Source organism: Homalodisca vitripennis, chromosome 6 (assembly GCF_021130785.1).
Source record: "Homalodisca vitripennis isolate AUS2020 chromosome 6, UT_GWSS_2.1, whole genome shotgun sequence".
Classification (NCBI taxonomy): domain Eukaryota; kingdom Metazoa; phylum Arthropoda; class Insecta; order Hemiptera; family Cicadellidae; genus Homalodisca; species Homalodisca vitripennis.
The window spans coordinates 112,808,035-112,821,079 of NC_060212.1; the positions used below are offsets into that span (position 1 = coordinate 112,808,035).

The 13,045-nt window shown below is 35.4% G+C and overlaps 1 protein-coding gene across 1 annotated transcript in view; it reads left to right on the forward strand.

The window, feature by feature from the left end:
- Nucleotides 1-2,698: 2,698 nt before the first annotated feature.
- LOC124365525 (retinol dehydrogenase 14-like) overlaps nt 2,699-13,045 on the forward strand; it is a 31,909-nt gene continuing 21,562 nt past the window's right edge. The window contains exons 1-3 of the mRNA XM_046821510.1: nt 2,699-2,742; nt 4,538-4,705; nt 8,277-8,483. Of these exons, the coding sequence (XP_046677466.1) occupies nt 2,699-2,742; nt 4,538-4,705; nt 8,277-8,483 (419 nt within the window). The remainder of the gene's footprint in view (nt 2,743-4,537; nt 4,706-8,276; nt 8,484-13,045) is intronic.

Below are 13,045 nucleotides of genomic sequence, written 5' to 3' on the forward strand. Positions count from 1 at the left end.
TCGATCGGGGACTGGACCTGTGGAACATCACTTATGATGGGGTCCTCCAAATGGAAAATGAAGGGAGCTACCCTCGTGGGAAACGTGGTCGATAATGCCGTGGTAGTCACTCTAAGGACCTTCGTCGAAGCACAATTGCTGCTCAACCTAGTCATGCTGTGAGTGCTGGCCTGAATGGGTGAGCACACCTGACTCTGGCAACACAGAAGACCGAGATTGTACTTCTCGCCAGACGGAGGATTGAAACCGGCGCGTTGTACAGGTTCTGGAAGATTATCTCGGCGTGAAGTATCTCGGCGTGTTACTAAGCTCACGTTCCGCGACCCTATATATCTGGGATAGTAAACGAGGCGGCGCGGCGGTTGTTACCGCCTTTTTGAGCAGACTGAATATATTGGTGGACCTGTGGCGAGTAAGCGGCGGCTGCTCATGTCGGTCACGCACTCAGTTATCCTGTACGGGTGCGAAATATGGGCGGACGCACTATATCAAAGATGCTACAGATAAAAGATGGCAGCAGTACAGAGAAAAGGAGCACTCCGGATGTTAGAGATCAGAGGACGTTGGGCGTTTGTTGGCCCCGAAAGATCGCCACTAAGACTTCTCATCAAACATTATAGTGCAGTTCTTGTTACTATCGACGAGAGGTCTGTGACCAGTCAATATGAAAGACCAATCATATGAATTTAATACTGATTCTAAATAGTTTCACCATCAGATACGAATGATATCCCGCATTCACTCACATTGTTACATCATCATTAATCAAAGGAGCAAACAGTTGAGAATGATTGGTGGAACAGCTTCCACAAGTTTATAAGTCGTGCCTTTGTTATTTCTTAAAAATATATTCAATGTAGGTTTTATACTTATAAGTAACATACAAACTTTCTTTCAATGTTTGGACTAAACTTGAATTATGGTTTGCAGGATTCAGAAGAATATAAAATGGAAACAAGTTTATAATCAGTCTGCGAGAAGGTATGGCAGGAGGAAAGTTAAATTCTTTTCTCTGAACTTGGCTTCTCTTTAATCGGTCAGAAACTTTCTTGAGGCGGTCCTCAAAGAGACTTTTAAAATAACGGTAAGTTGTGGTAAATGTCATAAGTATATGATCATAACAGTACTTCTCTACATCCCGATCATAGCAGTGTTGCCAGTTTTTGTGTATGGAAAATTACTGATCCGTGACAACAGCCATTATTCGTTACCCATAAACAAATATACGTAGATTAATTGATTTACTTAATTTGTTTTCAGACAACCTCTAAACCAAACGGACGTATGTGACCATAGCACGTTATAGCGGGAACAGCTGGTGGTCAGTAGAGATATGGCAACACTGCATCAAACGTCACTGGGCTGTTTTGGTGGACCTGCTATAGTGTAACTATATAGTTATAGCAGTAATAGTGATAAATACTTATGCTATATAGTAATAACAATTGCATAAGTTACGATCTTGACGTTTCTATCAAGTGAATAATATGATACATTTGGTTTTATAAATATTCAGTAAAGGTTTTTCCAGTAGATGCAATGTTACTGTATCCTAGCATATTAAAATTAAGTGAATGATGGAATGAGGGACAAAGGATTATTTAAGGATTGCTCCCTCAGTTATTTAAGGATTGCTCCCTCCTCAAAAGATTACATATTTAGTGTCTAAATCGCAGTTTTTAATCACGTAAACTAATTTGGTGTAGGAAAATGCAAAACTACGTTTTCCTTTGGAACCTTCTGTGATATCAGGGCATAAAAACAGTTATATTTTTTGGAACTAAGCATTTTAAAATGTAAATCAAATCTATTTAAAAATTAATCTTTTAAAGTTGCATAGTTTAAGATGAAATGAAAATTCTAAACAGTGATTTAAAACCATTCAACGTTTAAACTGTTAAATACTGTAATATCTTACAAGTAACTTTTCCTTAACTCTTGGTGCTCGAAAGGCCAGCAGCACTTGTTGCAGACCAAGGTTGCAGACAGCTCGCATTAGTTTTCCTGCACTTTGTCCTCGCAACTTGTATGGAAACGTGTTAGTGATTTTTTTGTTTCACTGAACAATAGCAAATGACTGGAAACCCCCTTTTCATTATTACATAATTGGCGGCGATAATTGTTTGTCTGCCCAGATCGGAATTATTTTCAATATCCTCGCGTTATTTGCATAGTAATTTAAAATGTTTAAAGAAGAAATGAAAACTAATTTAAAATGTACTCTTAATGAATATTTTTAATACAATGATAAACATACATTTGGAAAATTTAACATTTACAGTTATGTTATACTCAGACATGAACTACTTTACATTTATCCGTGTACATTTTTTACAGAATAAAACTATTTTAAATACACACCTATGTGTAGTCAAGAGTAGTTAGAACACGTCTTATATTAAAGTTTTCTATGTTTCTATCAATTCGGTGTATAGGTACACTATTCGTCTTATTTGCACATTCAATATTTAGCAAAAAATTAGAGGCCAATTTAAATTTACTGATTTACCTAATAATTACTAAAAAAAAAAAAAAAAAAAAAAAAAAAAACAGGTGCTCGATAGGTTTCAGCACTCACCATTTATTATAAAACAAAGAGAACATTAGAAAATAACTGCTATACTTAGTGGTCAGTGGACTGCTGGACATATGAGCTGAGATAACATCACGGCGAAAATGAATCCACGCTTCCGACAAAATGACGGCGACCACTAGAGATGGCCATAAGAGCTCCAAGGACAAGTATAAATACTGCCTTAGAGTGGATAGAGTTAAATCTTGGCAGTGTAGTAAAGGTAGGAGATTTGATTAAGATAAATACCTATCTACTACTTACTATTACGCGATATAAGTATGTTCAGATTAGTTATCATAAATATGTTACTGCTAGTACCAAAGTTAAAGTTAACATTTACGAGCGCTCACGTGATCTGAGCTTGAATTTGGGTACTATCTCGAAGGATGTTTTTCTTCTTTCACCAGAAGTGCGGGTTGGAGCTGAACGACACTTGCACTGTCAGCAAGGGGCATTTCCGGTCGGTACTTTCCCGATCTCAGGTCACGTGCCAGATCGTCCAACGTGATCTGGCGTGGGAATAGTACTGATCGAAAATCCCCATGGCCATTAGTGCGGGCTTCGTTGGCGCCTTCAGCGCCACCCGCACTTCTGGCGTAAGAGGAAAACCTAAATTCAAGCTCAGATCACGTGAGCGCCGTAAAATTACCTTTACATTTTTTTCTATTTACAATACGTACATATGTATTTACCTATTTATATCGCGTAATAACAAGTAGCAGATAGAAGCAGAATGGCCTCTGTACAGGGTAACCAGACTCAAATTCCTAAAAGGAGAACTTTTGGAGTTGAAAAGGAAGACCTTAAAAAAAGGAGGACAGCATTAAATATTCTTACAACCTTTACGAAAACATTCACTTATAGATTTTTTCTAAACGCACATTATAAATTAGTACTGTATTATAATGCAAATAAAAACACTGGAATTGGTTATTTTTACATATAAATAAAAATGAAATATTATAAAAGAATATATTGATGGGTAAAATATTTTGGCTATTATTTTGTATGTGGCACTTGATTGAATTCCTTTTTGTTAGAATTTGTCTCTTTAATTTTCAGAATTATATCAACAATAGATAAGTGTTGTAAAACAATTGGAATTAATTCATTGCATTTATTAATTGTATTATTAGCGAGCTATACTAACTAACATATATGAGAAATTATCAATATAACAGAGAGATATGTAACGTACTATAACAAAATTAACTTATAATACATAAATAGAAAATCAAAAGGTAGTAGCGCGAGTGCAGCTGAGCGGACAGAAACAACAGTGAGTCAGTGACTCTATATACAACACAACATACAACCGAATCTAACAGCAGTTCACATGCCATGGCATTACGTGTGCGCTGCAATAATTTGTCATGGTTTATCTTCGGGAATCGGAAGTTTAGTATTCGGAATGTTTAATACTATTTTAAAACATTTCAGCGTCCGCCAAAAAGCCGGACATATTACATAACTTTCAAAAGCCGTGAGAACAGAAGGACAAACATTAAAAAGGATAGATAACATGTCCTTCTAAAGCCGGACGTCTGGTCACCCTGCCTTCGTATAATACCAAGGTACCAAATAAATTAGGAATAGTATGTGTTAGAGTTGAGACTCTATTCTAAGTTATTACAATAAGAAACCATTCATGTAGCATTAGAAAAAGTAAACTTTCCATCTATTTCACTTAATTATCAGTACATATAATTAGTAAACACACATTTAATCCGAATATTAGTACTTGTTTAACTTAGTTTAGTATATAAGTGTGTTTATATTATTATGAAACCATTAAAATATATAATCATTGATACCGGTCATATAAATAGTAAATAATTTTATTTTTTAGTGTAATAAACTCACATTTATTAAACAAACACCTGTGACTATTAACCGTGGCTATGAACTGTTATAGCTTGACAAGACATTTTTTGTCTGAGTAAATAGAATTGAATGTTACAGGGAACAATTTGATCACATGGTGGCTTACCCAGTGAGCAAGTCTGCACAAGTCATGTTCACATTGTACCTTAACGATAAGTTGAAATCCATCAATTCCAACGTCGAGGTGTTAGCAGCACATCCTGGCATAGTGGATACTGACATATTCAATGAAACTACTGTGAGAAAGTACTTCTCCATCATTCCACGACTGTTTTTGAAGATAATAAATTAGCTTTTAAATTAGACAACCATAAAAAATATTTCTTTGCTTTACTCATATATTGTTAGCAAAACGCTGTCACGAGAGTGGATGCTGGTGGAATGTTTAAAAAATTAGTGGAAACATATCTTTACAGCATATATTTTTGTTATTTTAAGTTTAAGAATTATAAACTGTAAAAACAAGTATACAGGAGGATTCACAAAGTTATGCAGAAACTTTGGGAGCCCACTCCACATGTAAAAATAATGAAAAAAGTATATAAACATGGGTCCGAAAATGCTTCTTTAGCGAGTTACGACTAGAAAAAGATTTCGCTCAGATTTTAGGCCACCATATAAAACGAAGTCTTCCTGAAATTCTGGTAAGGTAGATTAAGGGTCGAATACAATAGTTTCTTATGGTTTTAACATAATAAATTGGATAACACAGGTGCCAGAACTGTAAGTTAAGTAGTTTTTGAGAAAAACAGTGTCAAATGCAAAAAATTAAATTAATAAACATATTTTTCCTTCTTTGGGCAACAATAACTTTATTATTTCATCAAGAAACAGATCAAAATTACTAATAAAACTTGTTGAAAATGTTATGCTGGAAAAAAACAGTGTAAATAATGTACACGGAAAGCGAGTACATGTTTGATTAAATGCATTTTGTATTCATAACAGTACAACACGCCTTTTACATTTGACTGACAATAACTTGGTTAGTTACCCATTAAACGAATTAAATTTGAATTCTTGAATGAAAAATAATTTCATAGATTATATTGAGTTTAGCAATGCATTCAGGTGCTGCTGACATTCTATACAGCTTGATTGAATTTAAATTAAAAACACAGAAGGATTTTTGCGGGACATTTTTATTTCATAAGTTGGCAACACAATAAGTAGCTGTTCAACAATGATAGAATATGAATGGGAGAATTCCAAATACTAGATAATTAGGCCTACTGCTACATTTCCAGGTAATAGTGCAAAGTTCCAGTATGGCCACTCTTGCCAACATGATGTTATGTACATTGTTGCTGCTGTTGAACATAATCCAGGTATTAGTAGAAGACGTATTTATAAACGGTTCAAGGTTACGCAAAGTAAAGTATGGAGAACTCTCAATAATAACAGGGTCTATCCCTAGCATTAACAAACAATACATCATTTAAATCCAGGAGACAATGCCCATCTCTTAGAGTATTACATTTGGTTAAACACATATCGTTGACTCTAAGTATATTTTAGTAACCGATCATGAGTCACAGGTCACTCGTGATGGTTTCAACAAATTACAAAACCAACATTCATGGGCAGAAGTGAACTCTCAAGCAACAATGGAACGTAACTTTCAACAGCGTTTTAGCATTAACGTATGGTGTGGCATTATTCATAATCAGCTGGTTGGACCGTTTATTTTTCAAGAGCGCTTAACAGGTCAGACATACTTACAGTTTCTTCAAGAAGAATTACCGACATTGCTTGAAGGTGCTCCTCTTGCAACGCAATGCTAGCTATACTTCCAGCATGATGGCTCATGGCCACATTTTCAATACTGTTTCCACCTCCTTGAATTAACAGTTTCCAAATAAATGGATCAATCGCTGATGTCTAATACACTGGCCAACCAAGTCACCAGATCATACGCCGTTCTGTGTTTGCATATAAGGATGGATGAAGGAGAGAGTTTACGAGGTCGAAGTTAATTCTCTACTTAAGAGGCGCTACTTAGACGTAGTTATAGGAAAGCCTTGTTAAACTATGGAAAGCAACAAAAGTAATCCTTAAACGAGGAAGAAATGCACTGGAGTCGGCGGAGGCACTTTTGAAAATGTACTGTAATTTGGTTGAATACGTTGATTAATGTTAATTTACTTAGTACTGTTATGAATAAAAATTCATTTCATCAAACATCTATTCGCTGGTGTGTGTGTTTTATTTATACTGTTTTGTTCAGAATAAAGTTTTCTATGAGTTTTATTAAAAGTTTTGGTTTGTTTCTTTATGAAATAATAAAGTTATCGTAGCCCAAAAATGAAAAATGTATTTGACACAGATTTTTTCCAAAACTACTTAACTTATAGTTATAGGACATGTTTTATTCAATATAGATCAAAACCAATAAAAAACTATTAAATTCACCCCTTAATCTACCTTACCAGGAAGACCTCGTTTTACATTTGAGCTGAAATCCGGGCGAAATCTTTCGTTAGCCGTAACTCGCTAACGAAGCATTTCCGGACCAATATTTATAAAAAAAATATTTTTACATGTAAAATGAGCTCCCAAAGTTTCTGCATATCTGCGTGAATCACCCTGTAGGCCTATAGAATTGGATAAAATTACGTAGCAACATTTAAACTTATTAAATTATCTGTAAAATCAATGAATCCCACCACTGACTGTGAATCTCGATTTCAGACCACAGAGGAAGGAGTAAAACCTATTGTCTACGCTATACCCTACGGGAATGCAGGGGAGTACATAGGAAACTGTGCTTCACAATCTACATCATCTACATCTAGAGATTCGTCTCAGCAATAGAAACTATTTGATTACTCCAAGAACTCTTTAAGAATCTGCTTATTTAGAAATATTTTTTGAAATAATTAAATCATGTTTTCACAACATTACAGAATAAAACATTCTCAAAATGTATAGGTACTATTTGCTATATTAAGAGTGCATATAATGGTAGCCAGAGCGTTATTGACTGTGGCTGTATGTGTGAATATGTAAATTATCAAATAACACTGTTTTCTTCATTCCCCTTCTTAATTTACCAGAACCATGATTATACGTAACAGAACTAGAATTATGTACCAAATTCAATGAGTTTCAAGTGTTCAGCAACCATTGATTTACACTGTCTTGGTTGACATGTTTCTGGGTACTCTTAGGAGAAAAACTACATTTTTTGTTCGTGGCAACATTGCCTTCAAGTTTAAAGATGGCCGAATGTAAAATTCAAGCATCAATCAGAGAAAAATCAAATCTGAAGCCATTAGTCGATTTGTGTTGGTGACAGTAAACATCTTTGGTTTTCTACACCATCACTCATAATGTTTTCTCCGTACATACCTTTATATAGGCACATTCTCTAAGGGTTTCTGCTGCACTATTCCTCTCAGCTTACAGGAAAAGAATAAAACTCCTCAATTCAAACTTGGCGGGAGAATCAATAGAGGCGACCATTTTTATGCGACTATAGCTCAGAGGAAACTAGCTACTTATAGGCTACTAGGCAATGACAAACATTGCACTCAAATCCTTTCGAAAAAAATAAACCTCCCTAGGTTTATTACAAATAACTCATACCTACTGTTTTAATCCTCTCTTAAATCACACTTTGGACCCGCCCGTATACTAAACTATTAAAAATAGTGTTGTTTTATTGCTACAAATATTTTCCTTGTTTTTTAATTTTGACAGTTCCTGATACTCGTATCACAATTTACTAAAAGCCCCCTTACCCTTTCCTTTAGTGCCGCCCCTGTGTGAGGAATGGTAATACATTTATTATGATTCACCCGTTATGTGCGTGCAGATTTAAACTGCAATTTCGCAAGGCCGACACACTAAAAAGTCGAAGTACGATAGTTGTGACCTTCAGCCCACGAATAATTGACAGTTGTCTACCTCCCGACAACCTTCCAGTTGGTGCACCTGCAGACTCGTCTTCTGTTCCTTATTGTGTGCTGTGTGTTGTTGTGATTTATTTGGTCCTGAAGTACTGCTGTTGGATTTCATTCAGGTAAGTCTAAGTGTAACAAGTAGACCTATGCAAGGATAGTAACAAATACTACAATGAATAGTAACATTTAAAATTAAAACGTAAGATATAAGCTACTGTGTAACAAGTCTCCATTGATTACATTTTAATTTTTAACGCTAGGTTCTCCTTCAAGACATGAAGCCTTTTTAATTTAATAAACCGATACAGCGGAGTATAGAAGGTTTTGACAAAATATAATAAAGAACTGTTGGGAAAATGCCGGTCTGATTTCCCGTCTACTTTCTGAAATCAAAATCAAAAGAGGTTTTCCTTACACAAGATTATCAATTGTAAAAAAAGTGCCGAATTTCAAGTGTGGCAGCAACGTAGCCAGGAAAAATGTTTTTTTTAGAGCAGGGTAAAAACGACAGATATTTTTCCGTAGTGGACAGAAAGTAAACAAGTGCAATCAACCGCTCATACCCCATTTTGTTTCTTAAAAAGTTCTTGACCCGTTTTAAAGTTGAGAACAACTTTCAGCAATACATGTCAGTAATACTGAATTATTTAAATAATAATAATTGTTTGGAAATAAATAATAATAGTTTGCTAAAAATTTAATTGAACAAAATTGAAAATTGGGGGCGGACCCCTTGAACCCCCTCGCTACCTACGTTCTTGTATCTTAGATATTTCTAAATTATCGCATGGTCGGGCAGACGGACAGCAGACCAACACGCTGCCAGGCCCGTTCTTGTCATAGCCCAAAACAGGTTTGCACCCACAGGTACATCTTTCAAAATTAATAGTTCAGAATTCCTTAGTATACTCCCAAGGTTGGCCTGGACCACAACTTACAACATCTTCAAAAATTCAATGTCTAATAATGATACTTTTTATTCTGTACCTAATTCCTTGAATCACATACTTATTATACTTTCTAACATATATTTATTACTATTTTTTAAGTTAACTAACTTAACTTATTGCTATTATATTGCATTAAACACTTGGAAAGGTATACTTTATTTTTGCCAGGGAGGCCTAGATAATGTATATAGGTTCAATTGACCTGTCCTACTCGAATTATTATTCAATGGAAACTAGATCGTAATCAGGAAAAATGAGGGGAAGGCTAAGACTAATGACATTTTCCCGTAGTGGGCAGAAAGTAAGACAAGTGCAGTCAATGTTCCATTTTGTTCCTTTCAATCTTGAGAAGGATCTTTCAGCAGTACATGTCAGTAATACTGAATTACTTAAATTATAATAATAGTTTGCTTAAAAAGTAATTGAAAAATGAAAATTTGAGAGGATACGGACCCTTGGACCGCTCTCTGGCTACGTTCTTGAATGGAAATAAATACTTGTAGATTGTTCGACTCTAAAAATCTTTCTTAAAGTTTTCTTTCTTGATTTTGATTCCACTATCTCATCAAAATAAGTGTTTTTTTGAAATAGTCACTCTCAATAAAAAAAGTGGCCTTCAAATTATCCTGGCGAAAGGTCGATCTTAGGATATTTTCATGCGATCTAGAGCGGGAAAAAGATATTTCTCCACTGCTATTTGCGATGCTACACGGAGGAATATTCTCAGAGCTACCTCAGTTCTGGGAATAATGTCTATATTTTCAGAGTTTAGTGTTTTAGTAGTATATAGACTTTAATTCCCATCGTTTTATTGTTTGTGTTTTCCTCTTTTGCGTCAACACAATTGCTTTCTTCTTCTTCATGGAACGTATTATTGTCGCACGAAAAGGCTTGAAGATAAAGCATTCTTTTGGAGATTAAATTAAAAAATACTCATTCAATGAGTTTTTTACTATTTATTTTAATTTCGTTTAGATCAGACAATTCCTTTTTTCTATAACAAGTAGAATGGGTCCATAAAGAGGTTCGTGGAACTCTCTGCATGCTGCTCTGATAATGAATTACGAAAGATGTAGACATTTGTAGTAGGCCTGAAGAGAGCAGGTGAAGGCACAGTATCGAAATTCAATGCTGTCGGTAAACGACAAAAAGTAACTATTTTTTGAGAATTTGTAAGTTGCGGAAAAAGACTATGAGGAAATTGTGCAAGATAAGTACCTAACTGAAAGTTTTTGGGCGAGCGGTAAAGAGAAGTTTGAGGAGTTGTATACCGGCAAAGTGTTTAGCAGGCCATCTTTGTGCTTTTTGTACTGCAGAAGTGCCCCTGTCCTTTTCTCCATTTTACAAAAGCGGTTTCTCACTACTATCCAGGCAAGCTATAAATATTGGTACATTTCTCCAATATTCAGGTCTAGACAAAAGTTAGTTTTGTTATTTTTTAATGTCATTGTTAAATTTATTTTATAAATAAATTATAATGTATAACGTTTGTTGTTAATGTATTATAATTCTTGTTGTGTGCGATTATTACATAATATCGAAATTGAATAATTCATCGAATCGTTCAATTACAATCAATCGACTAAAAGTGTATTCCGCTAAGGGGGTTCGGACCCAAAATTGTTTAAAAATAACACTTTTTTGGATGTAATTTTTAAATAAATCTACGTTTCATTACGAGAATTTTGATAAATAAAACATGTCTGTAAGTCATCGGGAAGATTTATAAAAAAAGTTTAAAAATACTTGTGTATGATATTCTTTTGTGAATTCACGACATTTGGGGTGACACTAGTTGGTGTAAGTACCAATGATCACAGGCTATAATTTATGTTATGATCATAACAATCATTTTCACTTGCCTGAGGTAATAATGGAGTATATAAAACCTATCTTTAGAGACTTGACCAAACCTGACTTGTTTAGCAAATGTTTGCATGGCAAAACTCAAAACCCCAATGAGTCACTGAACAACGTCATTTGGAGTCGGTTTCCAAAAATAACATTTGTTGGCCTAAAACCTCTTTGTTTTGGAGTTTATGATGCAGTTGCATCATTCAATGATGGAAATACAGCCGACTCTCGATAATTCAAACATTCGATAATTCAAAACTCTTGGTAATTCGAACGAAAAGGCCGGTCCCTTGAAAAAACTCTCGCTATGTCGAAATTTTTCAATGCATTTTGATACACTCGGTATTTCGAACTTACTGCAGAGGCAGACTAATTTTGAACACGCAGTAATTCGAAGTCCTTGTCGGCGAAACTCTCTATAATTCGAAATGACCGTAAACGAATTGAGGTTAGGCCGATACAGAACACGCAGTAATTCGAAGTTCACTCGACAGAACTCTTTGTAATTCGAATTGAGAGTCGGCCGGTGGGAAACACGCATTTCAACTTATTCCTTTCATAACAAGAAACTTTGCATCCTGTGTCCCAGAGCATACTCTTTGCAGTGTTGGTTATGTTTGCGCCGTGTTGTGTGGAAGTCGTGTGTTTGTTGTGTGTAAGAAGTGTTTGTCGTGATGGCTACTAAGCAAAAATATAAATGTCTTTCTCTTTCGGAAAAGAAAGAAGTGATCGCGGTGGTAGAAAGTGGTAAAGCGAAGTCGGAAGTTGCAAAAACATTTTCAAATCCCTGCGAGTACCTTGTCTACCATTCTAAAAGATAAACAAAAAATAGTTGAAGTGAGTTCCGTAGCAGGAAGAAAATGAACGACAAAAGGTGAATATCCTAGATTAGAAGAGTGTTTAATCACATGGCTTAGTCAGTGTAGAGATAAAAATGTTCCTGTTGGAGGTTCGCTTTTAAAAGAAAAGGCAAAGGCATATGCTAAAGAGCTTGACATCCCCAGCTTTGCAGCAAGCGAAGGCTGGTTGACTAATTTCAAAAAACGTAATGGTATATTTTTTAAAAAGGTTTGTGGGGAAAGCGCTAGCGTTAGCGACAGTGTGTGTTCCGATTGGCGTGCAGAGTTGTCCAGCTTAACAGAAAGTTATGAACCACACAACATTTTTAACACCGACGAGACCGGCTTATTCTTTAAATGCATGCCGGACAAGACATTTACATTTAAAGACGAGAAATGCCACGGAGGGAAACATAGTAAAGGAAAGGTTAACTCTTCTGTTGACTGTTAACATGGATGGTTCCGAAAAAAAATTAAAGCCCCTCCTCATCGGGAAAGCAGCAAAAACCTAGGTGTTTTAAAGGTATCCCAGTCATTTCCCGTAACCTACCGCTCGAACAAAAAGGTGTGGATGACAACGGAGTTGTTTAACGAGTGGTTAAATTCATTGAACAGCGACATGAAAAAACAAAATCGTGAAATCCTCTTATTCCTTGATAAACTGTTCAGTTCATAACAAACCTCCAAATCTCTCGAATGTGAAACTTCACTTTTTTCCACCAAATACAACATCCAAGTTGCAGCCTCTAGACCAAGGCATAATTCAAAACTTCAAAGCATTTTACAGACATGAAATAGTCAAGATTGTACTGGATGGAATTGACAGTAATGAAACTCCAAACATCTCTATTCTCACAGCCATGTTGAATTGTTGAAAAAGCGTGGAAAAGTGTGAGTCAAACGACAATATTTAACTTTTTTTCGTAAGTCTGGATTCTGTGTGTTAACATACCCGATGAAGAACTTCAAGTTGTGCAGCCAACACCTTGGGAATCTCATCCTGTAATAGGAGATGTTCCATTTGAAGATTTTGTGCAA